The 16,723-nt window shown below is 34.3% G+C and overlaps 1 protein-coding gene across 1 annotated transcript; it reads right to left on the bottom strand.

The window, feature by feature from the left end:
- Positions 1-12,621: 12,621 nt before the first annotated feature.
- On the bottom strand, positions 12,622-15,527 carry LOC131608908 (receptor-like protein kinase FERONIA). Its single transcript, XM_058880492.1, has one exon. It carries the CDS (start codon positions 15,473-15,475, stop codon positions 12,836-12,838), a length of 2,640 nt encoding a protein of 879 aa, XP_058736475.1. The 5' UTR covers positions 15,476-15,527; the 3' UTR covers positions 12,622-12,835.
- Between the last annotated feature and the right edge of the window lie 1,196 nt (positions 15,528-16,723).

Here is a 16,723-nt window from a genome sequence, read left to right as displayed (position 1 = left end):
CATCACGTTTTTTTAATCTAATTCTTATTAGGAAGATCCTAAAAGTCCCACATTGGTTAGAGATAGAGCATTGAAAGAGTATATATAGAGAGACACTCCTCACCTTACCAACCGATTTTATAAGAATGAGTTAGGTCAAACTCTAATAATTCTTGTTGGTAATCATAATCAAACACCACTATTATCACATCAGACATAACTTTACCATATTACTAACTAGTTATTTAGACTAACTTGTTATTCAAGTAACCTAATTAATTAGTTTTTAGTTAGGTGATTAGAAGTTTGTTATGGTGGTTAGGAGTTTGTTAGAGATCATGTTATTGAATAAGAGTCTCACTCTAGCTAACCACAAAATTTTTATTGATGTCTCAATGATATCAAGGAGAAATTTTTCAAAATTGATCATGTTCGTGTGGCCACTCTTAGATTTCAAGTCAATTTACGGCTTCTTGATTCAGGGGAAATGACCACATATTTTTTTCTAAGAATTTTTTAGTCATTTTACTGCATTAGGCATGTCAAAGTTCATTTGCCTAATGAAAATTCATTTCAAGCTAATTATTTTGGTAATGTGCAATTCTCCTTCAAACTATATGTTATCAATGTCTTTTATTCACAAGAGTTTAGATTAAATTTTATTTTGGGCCGACCATGTTTACCCTGGCCGACCACCATAAAGGAACCACAAACCTTCTAGTAGCTTCTTAAGCACACGTAAACTATCATCTTGAAGATCACAAAGGATTCCAACTAGAAGTACATCCAAGAACTCTCCGCAATTCACTTATAATTAATAGCGAGTTTGTTATTCACTCTCTACTATATATATAGAGTGCCAGATTTAGGTAACAAGTTTCATATTTAAATTTTACTTCACTCTTATCCTTCACATACTTAGTTGATTTTTGGAGTGCTAACCATGCAGGTCATTACCCTCTCCTCCACATCTGAAGCTTGGATCCGGTATCACCACCATTCCTCAATCCATTTCTAGTTCCAGGATGGAACAAATTTGATTTCATTCTAAAAATTGTATCAATCCTTATAAAGTAATTTCCAAGTCATAAATAATCTTTTTCATATATAGGATATGAGGTCTTTGAAAATAATTGGTTTTTGCTAAACAAGTAATTGGATTTTACCAGGTAAATATGAAGAATAATCAAACACACCTTACCAACCTTACATTTTCTGAAACCCTAGTAAATATAAACACATGAGATACATCTCAATGTAACCTTTCAATTACAATGTCATCTCTTTGGTAATTTAGTCTAGGCTATTTGTCTAGTCATATAATGACACGTATCTCTTTTGTTTCTATCTATTACTCATAATAAAAAAAACTATTTCTGGCATATGTCATTTTAAAACTAGTTTCAGACGCAGAGTGTTAAACTAATCTCCTGCAGCCTTCTATATAAAAAGTAATCTGACCTTAATATTTTTTAAGGTGTTTGGATGTCTTGAATATGCCTTATGTAGCAACCTGCCTTAAAATTTACGTTTAAACGAGTCGCCATCCACTATTTTAGGCAAGTGGGAAACCTTAAAAAAAGATTTGGGTAAGTAGGTTAATTAGGCAAAGGGAAGGTGTTAGGCACCCTTTGCCTCCCTTGTACTCAAGGGGACCCATTTAATCTTTAGGTTTTAGGTTTCAAAAAGGTTTTTGATAATGGTTGATTAATAGATATTTAAAAAAAATGCCTTATTGGCCAAAAGGGTAAAACCCCAAAAGTTTTGATATGGTCATTGTCAGATCGAGATAACAATGACCAAAGGCCAAAAACAGTGTATAGCAAAAAAAAAGGCCTAAATGTATCATCATTGACCAAAACAATATTTTTTTATAAAATGGAGGCCTCATCGAAATCATTAGCGAAAATAAACATTTTGTAAAGCATACGAAATCATTAGCTAAAACATGTATTAAACGAAGAAAAACATTTTGAAAAGAGGGGGGCCTCAGGTATCATCATTGGCCAAAAAGTTTTTGAAAGCAAAAAAGGGGCATCATAGCGATCATTGGCCAAAAGTTAAAAATCATTTTAAAAAAAGGGAGGCCTCATATGAAATCATTGGCCAAAAGCTTGTTTTGAGTTATTTGAGTTTGAGTTGAGGGATTTGAGTTTGATAAAGGGAAAGGGTTTGTCGGCCGTTGTCAATTAATCGACAACGGTAGGTTAGAGGGGTTGTTCTAGACAACCCTAAGACAAACCCTCGGAGGGAGAACAGAAGCGTAATGAAAAAAAAGCGTAGATAAAAAATATTTGAAAAAAGATTTGTGTGTGTGTGAATTCATACGTGAAAGTGAAAAAGGTCATTTTTAGGGTTGCCAAGACCCCTTTTTATAGAGATGGAAATTAGGTTAAAAATCTATAAAAGGAAATAACCCATATCCAAAAGCTCAAAATTTGCCATTAGTAAAAATAGGAGAAAAAGTGTGAAAATATCACTTATGGGATTTAAACCCGTAACTTATTACTTGCAAACCTCATTCCTTACCTATTGTGCTATGTTATTTATTTGAAATAAAAACCCAATTGAAAGGATATGAAAGGCGAGCACTTATTTGTTATTTAAAAAAATATAAATAATTTACAAGTAAATTATTATATTTTTAAACAAATAATTACAAAAATTCAAAATATTGTAAATAAACCAAGGAAGTTTATAAAATCCAAGTTTAAAAATAATTTTGAATTTTGAAATTGGGCCTCATATTTTATGAATAATAAGCCCAATTAAATACACACTTTTACTTAATGCATACCTTCATTTAATCAATAAAATCTAATGACCTCACATCTTATGGATGCTAAGCCTAAGAGATTGAATTGAAGTATACATGCATTTTATAATCTTGATCACACTTATATACATATATATTTTAATACATACGTATTTTAAACGATGTGCCAATAAGAAGGGACAAGTCTTAGTGGATCAAATTTAGGGTATGACACCTTAACCCTTCAATCTCATAGAAATAAAATTAAAAACTAGAGTTATAAACGTTGTTTTCTTAAATTACAAGGCATGCTTCAAAGGAAGTGTTCTACTTGACCTTAACACCAAAGAATTGTTCATTGATAGACACACATCCTTTCATGAACACATTATTCCCTAAAACACAACCATTTACTCCACTACTACCAATGATAACATATATCAAACCCATAACAAAACCCAACGTCAAACCAAATCCACTAAATTACCTTCTAATACCATACATTCAAGATAAACACATAATCTGAACATCCACCCTCAACAAATCATCCTTGATGATGATTATCACTTACCACCCATTGTTATGAATCATAATACATCTGAATAATTAAACCAATATATGACTGCTACCAAACATTCCATAAGAAACATCATTCATCATATCTCAAAGATTACCTTTGTAGTTCATTTATTGATCATTAAAATAAATCATTGTCGAGTACCAACTATCCTCTTTTAAATTACCTATCTTATTCATCTTTGAATACTTCATACAATCACTTTGTCATGTCCGTCAATACCCTTCATGAACCAAAGAAATGTGTTGAAGCTAGAAAAATTGAATGTTGGAATCAAGCAATGCAAATTGAATCACCAGCTCTTGAAAGAACATGTACTTAGTAAATTGTTGATTAACCACAAAACATTGAACAAATTGGCTGCATATGGATATATAAAATTAAATTCCATGTTGATGGCTCCGTTGAAAGGTTTAAAGCTCGATTAGTGGCAAAGGGATACAATCAAACTAAGGGTCTAGATTACTTTGTCACATGTTCTCTTGTGGAAAAAATAACTATAATCAGACTTGTTATTTCCTTAACAACACCTGTGAGATATTGAATCGAACTCTAGTATGGTCGGAGGGTAGCTTCTTGGTTCGACAGGATTAAGCATGAAGTCGAAGGTTGTTCACATGTTTGTGTTGAAGATGCTAGGGATGTTAGCATGTTAAATTAGGTTTTAGTGTATAATGTAACACCCCAAATCTACCCCACAATTATAAGCGAAAATCAGAGTGCATTTAAAATTATTCGTCAAACGATGGGATGTCACAATTCGACTTAACCAAACAAACATACTTATATTTCATTTAATAAAGATACATAGCATTCGGAACAAAACTTTATTCACCACTTACAACTTAAACTTATAAACACCTTTCAATTCAACTTAACACAATGTCATCATGGAATACAATAATCATATAATAACGACTAATCCCCCCCCCCCCCGAGTGCTACGTATCAGAGCAATGGACACCAACTCGACTTGCCATAAAGTAACATAAAGACTTCACATAGATAACCTCGAACATCCACGACTAATCTTGAGTACCTGCCCATTTCCCATGGTAGGGGAAATATCAGCAAAGGGGTGAGATATCTTACAATATAAAGGAATGCATGATAAATAATATAGGAGACATAGACCATACATAATTTTACCACTTCGCATCACATAACATCTTACAACAAGTTTTACCGTAAAACAACTTATCAATATAGTACAACTTTCAAAACGGAAACGATGTCATTAATCACATATTCAAATATACAAGTATGATATCAAATACATCACAACAAACATATCATTATTGCGTCACGACAAACACCTCGTCATCTCAACAATCCAAACACAATTCAAATGCAATTCAAATGCGACTCGAATGTGACTCAAACTTATGCATATGCATGTGGTACCATTGGAGTAAAACTCCCGTCTCAAACAATTTGTCATTGGGCCGTCTCAAACATTTGCCACAAGGGCCGTCTCAAACATTTGCCACAAGGGCCATCTCAAACAATTGCCACAAGGGCCGTCTCAAACAATGCAATGGATGCGACTCAAATGATTCACATCCACAAACACAACTTAAACCACTTAATCAACTTAAACAACATAATCAACTTGAACAACATGATCAACTTAAACAACATAATCAACTTAAACAACATAATGAACTTAAACAACATAACCACATCAACTAAACAACATCAACTCAATGCCAAGGTTCTATGGCAATAACTGTATCATAGTAATTTACCATATCTCAATCATATCATCACATCATATCGACATACAACCTCTATTCAACTTCATTCTTATCAACATAATACAACAATAACAACGATTCATCATGTTACAACAACAACAATTAATTATATTGCACAACAACAACAAACATCAACAAACATCAACAAATTCTTCATATTCCTTAATTCAAGTAAGTACACGTTATATTCAACTTCCTAATAAAGACATATATATTCTTAATTCATCACATGGCATCGTTGTCGACTCATACATATCAAATACGCACAATTAATCACATATAGCATACAACGTCTTTATCAATTATTCATATCATCACATATCTCATTATCTCATTATAAGGAAGGAACATATTATCATTTCAATAACATTGTATCGTCATAAGGAAAGCATACATCAAGTTATACCGCAACATGGTTACATTGGTTCATAGCAAAGAACATACTTCACATGTTATCACAACATAGTTCATCACTTAATCCCAATAAACATAATAGAAAACTATATCATATGGATCATTTTAGTGCATCATGGTATAGTTCATTGCGTTAGCTTTCCCACGCTTCGAACGGCGCCTAAAACGGAGTTACGGATCAAAAGTTACATCATTTCAAAGTTTAGAAAAAGTTCTGCAAAACAGGGTTCGCGGCGCAAACAGAGTTCACGGATCAAACTGAGCGAATCCAAAAATTCCCAAGTTTCTGCCAACAGGGTTTGCGGCGCAAACAAGGGTTCGCAGTGCAAACAGAGCGATTTCAGAACACCCCAAACACAAAAAACAGCATACGAAACCCATCCAAAAACCCCCAAACTCAACCCAATCAAGTTGGAAAACACCAAGCATCACGAATGTCAATCGAATACATGCTATAGACACAATTATAACACCTATTATGGGTCTTCTAACATCAATACATCTTCAATCATGCTTAGATTCACAATTTCATAGAAGTCAATTGTAAACTCTAACAATCTCTATTCAATTTCTACACATTCATGGATAACAACATATAATCAAAAACCACCATATACATCATCATGCCAACCCTTAGAAGGTAAGAACCCCACCCTTACCTTATCAAAAGCTTCATCTTCAATGGAGTCATCCCCTTCTTCATGCCATAACTTTCTTCTCGTCCTCTCTTCTTTCTCTTCTTTTTCCCCAAAATGAGTTATGAGGCCAAACCTCTAAAATCCTAACTCTTACTATCCATTCTTACTAATGGGCTTAACCCACAATCCAATCTCTTATGTCATATCGTTTCACTTAGGCCCAAGTCATAATGTCTCTTTAATTACTCAATTAAGCCAAATAACACACATAATTGAATAATCACATAACATAACGAATATTATTCCTAATAATATTCCCCAACTACAATTGCTCCTTTACTTAATTAATACCAACTCGCAATTGTGCTTCTATGACTAATCCGACTAATAAATCCGACAACAACTTAACTGCTCAAAATAACATATTAATCCAATTTACGCCTTTAGAATAATACTAATAAATACCGACTTCGACTAATTCCAACGAATAAATCCTTGATTTAATTTAATTAAATAATTAATTAAATTCGGGGCGTTACAACTCTCCCCCACTTAGAATATTTTCGTCCTCGAAAATCTATCCGACATAATCATCCTTAACTTCGCTTCTATCTCTCTGATCCTCAGTTGCGCTTGACAATACTTCCACTACCAAAACAACTTAATCTGACTTAAATCCAGCGTGAATTATTTTACATCTCTACGACATACTTGTTAACAACTTACCAACCATCTCAGGAATCTCTCGACCCACCAATACTTATGGTAACAACAATTTTAACACGCTTATATATGGAGATACAATCTCACTTCATTAACTTAGCAACAGAGTCATCACTGCTCAACAATACCTTGACTACCGATCCTTAAGGTAGTAACAATCATAATCCTCATATACTTGGGTGTTCAACACCATACCATCATCGTATTAACATCATTCTCAACACCAGAATACATACTTACTTCCATTCCCTTAATTATACATGCGAATCTTCAACAAATACCAACAACTCTATATCCGCCTCGTCATATCACTCTTATAAGTTACATCAACATAGCCAGCATACTCAACTCAGTCATAGTACAAAACATCACTTCTTACTTACAGAGTCCAACAACAATATCGCGACAACAGGAACCAAATTACTATAGCGTCAACTTAACAAGATTACTCGACGAATACATCCAACTCTACCATCAACTAACATCCCTTATATCATCCTTATAAACTCGGCAAGCATTCACGAGAAAATACCACATTCTGGCACATCGTCCTTACCTCAACACCCACTAACTCAAACATGTAGATTAAGACATACCATTCTCCTAGGCTTCTGATACTTGGTTTTCTATCTGTAACAAACACACATGCATGACAACTGTGCCACATTACACATCCGCTGCGCAACTCTGATAATCCATCTTAAGTCACCGTCCACATTAAATCTTTCCGTCAATCATATGGTTCACAAGTCTTAATCTAGTTCAGACTTCCTTAAACATCCATCACAAAACCGTTGTTCACTCGACATTCTCAATCCTTCACTTGCGACGCTATCTCGCCTATAAACCAGCTTCTCTGACCTGTTCGTTACTTCTTAATCATTCATGGATACTTTTCCGTTGATTCACACCAACCAGAGAGCAACAATATTCACGACATAACATTCATCCCTTTACGCACTATCAAGCTAGCAAGATACGTCTATGCCATCCAATCACGATTTCGTCTACTATCAACAAGAGATTAAGGGTGATCAAGTCCTCAATTTGTCAATAGATAGCCGACAACCATAATGGACTATAAACCATCATTACCAACATTAATAATATTCCTTTTCTAACTTGTACTCATGTCACCAGAAGTACTATAATTCCATAATTCACTAATCTTCCAAAACCATCCGAAAATGCTAACACCGACGTCTTGCAGCTACCTTTTAAAACACCTCTTATGATACATCAGAACAAAAATTCCTGTACGGCATTATTAACATTTCTTATTATTGAAATCGTACTCATCTCTGCGCACTTCCAGCTCTTACTCGCCCTTCAGAAAGTTTCAACAACTTCAATAGCTCCTACCACTATCTCAATCACTTACAATAATCCTACCGCAAGGTCTACCACAATACTTCACTTAATTACTGATCCAACATCGGCATCTTACACAAGGCTACTCAACCAACGACTTCACAGTCAATCAGTATTGTGGAAACATCACAACTTTTAAATTCCATCTTCTAGAACTTATTCTTGTTACTTAACAGTTACCTTCATAAACAACCGTAACTTGAACCACACTTTCATATCACCAATCTCTATAGAGCCCTCATCCTTCGGGTAGTAAACATTAACAATTCCTTCTCACCCTCTTCTTCATGAGATTCCAACTTACTAGCAACCAAAATCTTAAATCCAAGTCACCTTCGATTCGGGAAACAACAAACTCCAACAACACTTGCACTGTCGCCCTCAGCAGCAATATACTAACACCTTGCAACTGAACACATTTGAGAAGCGTAGCTTCTCCCCCACTTAGCTTCAAACCAACTTCTGCAGACAACAATTAGAAGAACTACAAGTACCGATAGTGTTTCACACACTCATCGCGTACACAGGAATAAACAACATTAGACAACATTGGCCGGACAGACCGACCTGCTCTGATACCACTATTGTAACACCCCAAATCTACCCCACAATTATAAGCGAAAATCAGAGCGCATTTAAAATTATTCGTCAAACGATGGGATGTCACAATTCGACTTAACCAAACAAACATACTTATATTTCATTTAATAAAGATACATAGCATTCGAAACAAACCTTTATTCACCACTTACAACTTAAACTTATAAACACCTTTCAATTCAACTTAACACAATGTCATCATGGAATACAATAATCATATAATAACGACTAATCCCCCCCGCCCCGAGTGCTACGTATCAGAGCAATGGACACCAACTCGACTTGCCATAAAGTAACATAAAGACTTCACATAGATAACCTCGAACATCCACGACTAATCTTGAGTACCTGCCCATTTCCCATGGTAGGGGAAATATCAGCAAAGGGGTGAGATATCTTACAATATAAAGGAATGCATGATAAATAATATAGGAGACATAGACCATACATAATTTCACCACTTCGCATAACATAACATCTTACAACAAGTTTTGCCGTAAAACAACTTATCAATATAATACAACTTTCAAAACGGAAACGATGTCATTAATCACATATTCAAATATACAAGTATGATATCAAATACATCACAACAAACATATCATTATCGCGTCACGACAAACACCTCGTCATCTCACCAATCCAAATGCAATTCAAATGCGACTCGAATGTGACTCAAACTTATGCATATGCATGTGGTACCATTGGAGTAAAACTCCCGTCTCAAACAGTTTGCCATTGGGCCGTCTCAAACATTTGCCACAAGGGTCGTCTCAAACATTTGCCACAAGGGCCGTCTCAAACAATTGCCACAAGGGCCGTCTCAAACAGTGCAATGGATGCGACTCAAATGATGCACATCCACAAACACAACTTAAACCACTTAATCAACTTAAACAACATATTCAACTTGAACAACATGATCAACTTAAACAACATAATCAACTTAAACAACATAATCAACTTAAACAACATAACCACATCAAATAAACAACATCAACTCAATGCCAAGGTTCTATGGCAATAACCGTATCATAGTAATTTACCATATCTCAATCATATCATCGCATCATATCGACATAAGAACCTCTATTCAACTTCATTCTTATCAACATAATACAACAATAACAACGATTCATCATGTTACAACAACAACAATTCATTACATTGCACAACAACAACAAACATCAACAAATTCTTCACATTCCTTAATTCAAGTAAGTACACGTTATATTCAACTTCCTAATAAAGACATACATATTCTTAATTCATCACATGGCATCATTGTCGACTCATACATATCAAATACGCACAATTAATCAATATATCATACAACGTCTTTATCAATTATGCATATCATCACATATCTCATTATCTCATTATAAGGAAGGCACATATTATCATTTCAATAACATTGTTTCCTCATAAGGAAAGCATACATCAAGTTATACCGCAACATGGTTACATTGATTCATAGCAAAGAACATACTTCACATGTTATCACAACATAGTTCATCACTTAATCCCAATAAACATAATAGAAAACTATATCATATGGATCATTTTAGTGCATCATGGTATAGTTCATTGCGTTAGCTTTCCCACGCTTCGAACGGCGCCTAAAATGGAGTTACGGATCAAAAGTTACATCATTTCAAAGTTTAGAAAAAGTTTTGCAAAACAGGGTTCGCGGCGCAAATAGAGTTCGCGGCACAAACTTAGCGAATCCAAAAATTCCCAAGTTTCTGCCAACAGGGTTTGCGGCGCAAACAAGGGTTCGCGGCGCAAACAGAGCGATTTCAGAACACCCTAAACACAGAAAAAAGCATACGAAACCCATTCAAAAACCCCCAAACTCAACCCAATCAAGTTGGAAAACACCAAGCATCACGAATGTCAATCGAATACATGCTATAGACACAATTATAACACCTATTATGGGTTTTCTAACATCAATACATCTTCAATCATGCTTAGATTCACAATTTCATAGAAGTCAATTGTAAACTCTAACAATCTCTATTCAATTTCTACACATTCATGGATAACAACATATAATCAAAACCCACCATATACATCATCATGCCAACCCTTAGAAGGTAAGAACCCCACCCTTACCTTATCAAAAGCTTCATCTTCAATGGAGTCATCCCCTTCTTCATGCCATAACTTTCTTCTCTTCCTCTCTTCTTTCTCTTCTTTCTCTTCTTTTTCCCCAAAATGAGTTATGAGGCCAAACCTCTAAAACCCTAACTCTTACTATCCATTCTTACTAATGGGCTTAACCCACAATCCAATCTCTTATGTCATATCGTTTCACCTAGGCCCAAGTCATAATCTCTCTTTAATTACTCAATTAAGCCAAATAACACACATAATTGAATAATCACATAACATAACGAATATTATTCCCAATAATATTCCCCTACTACAATTGCTCCTTAACTTAATTAATACCAACTCGCAATTGTGCTTCTATGACTAATCCGACTAATAAATCCGACAACAACTTAACTGCTCAAAATAACATATTAATCCAATTTACGCCTTTAGAATAATACTAATAAATACCGACTTCGACTAATTCCAACGAATAAATCCTTGATATAATTTAATTAAATAATTAATTAAATTCGGGGCGTTACATTTAAACCCTAATTTGTTAAGTTAGCTTGTTTATTAAGTTGGATTGTGTAATGGGCTTTGTGGAAAAAGCCCATTAGTTAGTATGTTAGGTTTTATTATAAATAGCATACTAGTCTCTCATCATTGCTAAGCTGCAAATCCTAATTTAGGGTGAGAGAGATTATTTGTTATTCTTGTAAACTTGTAATCTTGTTTTCTAAGAGAAAGTAAAAGAATAGCAGTTATAACCAATTCTTGTGCTCTTCTTATCTTCCCTAATTCCCTATTATATTTTGTTCTTGACATCGTTTTTCACAACAACACCAATCATTAGTTCATCCATCAATTGAATTTAAATAATGCTTTCTTACATGGAGATTTGAAGGAAGATGTCTTCATCAACTATATCACCATGAATGACTTCATCCAAACCTAATCAAGTGTGTAAACTCATCAAATACCTATATAATCTTAAACTTGCAAGTAGAAAATGGTATGCAAATATCACATCTTTTATCATTGTACACCATTTCCATTAAGCAATTTCAAATCATTCTTTTTTCATCTAGAAAATTATAAAAAAATTCAATCTACTTTTAGTATATGTTGATGACATCACACATTTCAGATTAAAAACCTTGGCAAACTGAAGTATTTGCTAGGTCTCGATTTTTCTCATTCCAAGTAGGGAATCACATTGTGTTAAAGGAAATAATGCCTTGATTTTATTTTTGATGTAGATCTGATTGGCTCAAAACCTGTCTCCGAATATACATCCATATATACGCATTATTGGAAGGCTTCTCTACCTCACAATGACAAGATCCAACATCACCTTCACAACACAACAATTGAGCAAATCCCTCACCAATCCCACAAAATAACTAGAAAGCTACCACTAGAAAATAAGGTATCTTAATGAATGTCATGCTCAAATTATATTCTTTTTTAGAGACCTACATCCTCAACTTACGGGCTTTAGGCTAGTACTTGGGCAGGATGTGCAAAAACAGGAAGATCTACTTCCAGACAATGTTTCTTCATGGGAAAGTATTTAACCTCATGGCATACTTAAAATAAATTAATCGTCTCAAGATCCTCCTCTGAAGCTGGGTATCGGGCACTTGCATTTGTCACTTTCGAATTGCAATGGCTAGTATAACTACTTAAGGAGGTACAAGTCAAATTTAAGAAACCTCATGTCCTCTATTGTGACAGCCTCAATGTTATACATAATGCAGACAAACATGTATTCCGTGAGAGAACAAAGCATCTTGAAATTGATTGACATATTGGTCGTGAAAACTTACTACAAATTTTGTATTGAATGATTTACATTTAAAAGTATAAGCTTACAATATATGTATATATATAATGTAATGTTCCTTATGAATTGCTAAATGTAGACTTTGAGGTTTTCACTCGAATGTGATCGTGGTCGTTGATTTCCAATATCAAAGAAAGAATAATTTTGAGTATTTAGCCTCGCTGAGGCTGTGCTCTCCTTGTATGAGTGTGATCTAGCAAAATGAATGTCACTCTCTTCATCGCTCATAAACTGAGAGAACTGTGGTATTTTCACAAGTGTTTCCTCTTTTTGGGTTGTACCAAATTGGTTATCTCCCTTCCTCACCACCAATTGCAAAGCAAACTCTAAATCACCAACCACTTGACTCATTGAGGGTCGTTGAGTTCCATCATCATGCAAACAACTCAATGCCAACTTGCAATAGCATTCCAAACACTCATTCGTGATAGAACCCCTTAGAAAAGGATCTATTATTTGTTCAATTGCCACACCTTCATCATAACATTTTTGAAACCAACAAACTAGACTAGCAGTCTTCTTATCCAAATCACGAACCAAAGGTGGTCTAGCACACAACACCTCAAGAAGCACCACACCGAACGAGTACACGTCTGATTTTAGAGTCAGCCTTTGGAGCATATAATACTCAGGATCTAAATACCCAAGACTACCCTTCACCATTGTGCTAACATGTGTGGTCGATATCCCCGTCGGTCCAACCTTGGATAACCCGAAGTCAGAAACCTTAGCCACCCATTTTTCATCCAACAATATGTTGGTGCTCTTCACGTCACGATGTATTATCTTGTGTTTTACCTCAGCATGAAGATAATTCAACCCTCTTGCTGCACCTAATAGAATGTCAAGCCTTAACTTCCACGGTAGAGGTTGGTTATTGGAACCATAGAGATACTCACAGAGAGTACCGTGTTGCATAAACTCATAAACCAGAATCATCTCAATGCCATCGTTGCAATATCCGACTAGAGATACCAAGTGAATGTGGCGAAGTTGGGATAGTAACTCGATCTCGTTCATGAACTCGTTGGCACCTTGTTGAGAGCCTTGTTTAAGGCGTTTTATCGCAACTTGTGTGGATCCATCAATGAAGCCTTTGTAGACGTTGCCAAATCCTCCAACACCAATGATGAAAGCATCATCGAAGTTGTTTGTGGCTGCTTTGATCTCCATGATTGTGAAATATCGGCACAAATGGGGAGGCAAAGATTGTGACCCTCCATTCTTTGTCTTCGACCTGTTATCATCTCCCATACCATTCTTAACCCTTCTCCTTAGCCAAAACAGTGTTCCCACAACAACAAATGTTAGCAAGAGACATGAAGATCCAACCAATAAGATTGATTTCTTTGACCTTGGTTGTTTATTTGATACTGGCAATGGAGATAAATATTTGGGATTTAATCCTGCAAAATTGTTACTGTTATCACTTACTTTCAAAATCTCAATTCCATTCAGTAAGACATCGTGGTATCGTGTGAGGATAGTTTTTGGTGCTCGTTGTAACTTGATTGAAAGATTAGCTCTTTCATTTTGAGAACTTCCTTTTAGAGTGTCCATAGTCACAGCATAATCCTTATGAACAGGAATCTTGTTACCACCACTCCAACTTATCACATCAGCCTTTTCCTCAGCCAAAATATCATTTATGAAAATCTGAAATACTTTATCGCCTGGATTCTTGATATGCGAATCAAACTCACAAAAATGTAACCTTACCATGTAAATAAAAGCAGAATCAACTTCAAAGTTCCAAGTTACATTATAATTGTGTGTTTCATTCATTCCATAACTTTTTGCAGTTAAGTAAACAGCTTCTGGTGCAGTATAATTTGGAATCGTATTGTTTACATAGTTGAGATGGTAACCAAAAGCAGTTGATACAGATTTTGGATATTGTTTCTCCAAGTAAAGAGGAAAATCGTTGTCCCAATTACGAAACATACCGGTATCATCATTTGGTGGAACTTGATTATCACCAACATTCACTCTATAAACCGTCTCCAATGCTTTGTCGTTACGAACTGGAAATTCGCTAGCACTGTCGTCAAAGCCAAGTAAGTTTAAATGATAGTTTGTATCATCGAGATCAGTATAATAGAGAAAAGAAGGCATAGACACGATTTCGATTCCGTTAATAAAAGCATAATAAGGATTCGATTTTGTGCTGTTGGGAATGAAAGTTATGTCTAGATTCTCATATGGTTCGATATGGATGCAAAATTCTTTGGTGATTTTTTCATCATCATATTGAAGCCAATGTAAAGGGTTGAAGTTTTTAAGAAGGGTAAGGTTGTTGTTTACTTTGACAGAAAAATTTGCATTGGAGGGTTCAAAGTTTTGATAAGAAGTTGGGTAAAAATGAAGGCGAATAAAAACAGGAGAACTATTGATGCTAGAAAATGAGTAAGTGAAATTTGAGAGAGAGACACGTGCTGATGTGTATGGAGTTTCGGTATTTGAAAGGGAATTAGGTTCTTGTTGTGGCTCAATGAAGGAAAAAAGATTTGTGTTATCAATAATGTCACCAACCCAAGTTCGATTATCTAAGGCAGTAGTGGTGGTTGAACCACAATTGATGGCTAAAATGTAATCTGGTTTGTATGAGTTAGCAACTAGAGGATATAGTAGGATAAAGAAAGACAATATGGTTATTTTAGTGTTAAGTTTTTTGTTTATGGAGTTTGTCATAGTAGAGTATTTTTCCATGGATGATGTTGGGACTATTGGAAGTTGCGTTTATTTGTTTATTGTTATATGTATCGAGAGGTAGCAAGGAACCTTTTTATGAAACAACGCAAGAGAATAAGTCATGAAACACTTTGAAAATGTCTCCGGGGACCACTTATCATTATTAATCACAAAATAGTGGATAGAAAACACAATTATTTTATCCAGATATCCTAGTTCATCTTATAAAAATCGATATTATTATATTGGACGTCATTAATATGATTTAAACCTTCATCGATATTAATTAATATGATTTAAACCTTCATACTTATGGTTGTATATATTATTAGATTGGACCTCATTAATATGATTCAAACCTTCATACTTATGGTTGTATGTGAGTTTTACTTATAGTTGTATGTGAGTTTTTAGCAGTTATTACCGCTTTCTCTTAGGATTAAAAAAATAAAACAGAAGTATTTTTTAAAATAATTAAAAATTACATGATGGAAAGAAAACTAAAAAAATACACCTCATTCGACTTAGAACAAGTGAAACTTTTATTCATTTTATAAAATAGGTTAAATATGTCAGGGGTCCCTATAAATAACTGATCATTCATTTTTTAAAATATATGAAAAATTCTTTCGAATAATGGTCATCGTAAAGTTTTCCGCCTAGAGGACGCTTCCGTGGAAAGGCGGATTCTCGAATAGGGAAAATGAGCTGCATATTTTTCTGTTTCTTTTTTACAATTTTCGTTTTAATTTTGTAACTAGTAAGAGACCCGTGCTGCCGCACGGGTATTCGTCTGTTTGATGTAGTATATTTTGAATGATATGAATAATCTGCTTAAATGTTGGTAAATCACAATTTTATTAATTATTATGTAAATTATTTATACTAAAAAAATTGTTATCATAAAATTATTGATAACTGAAAAAATTGATAACTGACAAAAAATTAAAAAAAAAATTCTAAATATTTACTAATATCACTAATAACTATAAATATTTTGTTGATTAAAAAAAATATTCTGGTGATAGTGACCCGTAAAAATAATAAATTTCGGTGATAGAAATTTTCAAATATATCTCATTATTTCCTTAGAATACAAACAGTGTTAGTCCGCTTAAATGCAATTCATTGCCGTCAAGGAGATAGTTGATTTATAGACTTTTTGACTGTTGGATTGAAATAAGATGATATATATTTAAAGTTTATTGTTTGCTATTATTTGAGAAATATATAAGTTATCCAATTTTGTAATGAAGTTAACCAATA

The sequence above is a fragment of the Vicia villosa genome, linkage group LG6 (assembly GCF_029867415.1).
Source record: "Vicia villosa cultivar HV-30 ecotype Madison, WI linkage group LG6, Vvil1.0, whole genome shotgun sequence".
NCBI lineage: Eukaryota > Viridiplantae > Streptophyta > Magnoliopsida > Fabales > Fabaceae > Vicia > Vicia villosa.
Note: the sequence above shows the minus strand (reverse complement) of the source record. Positions and strands in the feature narration are given on the sequence as shown.

What these genes read in the sequence shown, in the direction of transcription:
- LOC131608908 (XM_058880492.1), bottom strand. Translation starts at nt 15,475, where the DNA reads ATGGAAAAATACTCTACTATGACAAACTCCATAAACAAAAAACTTAAC.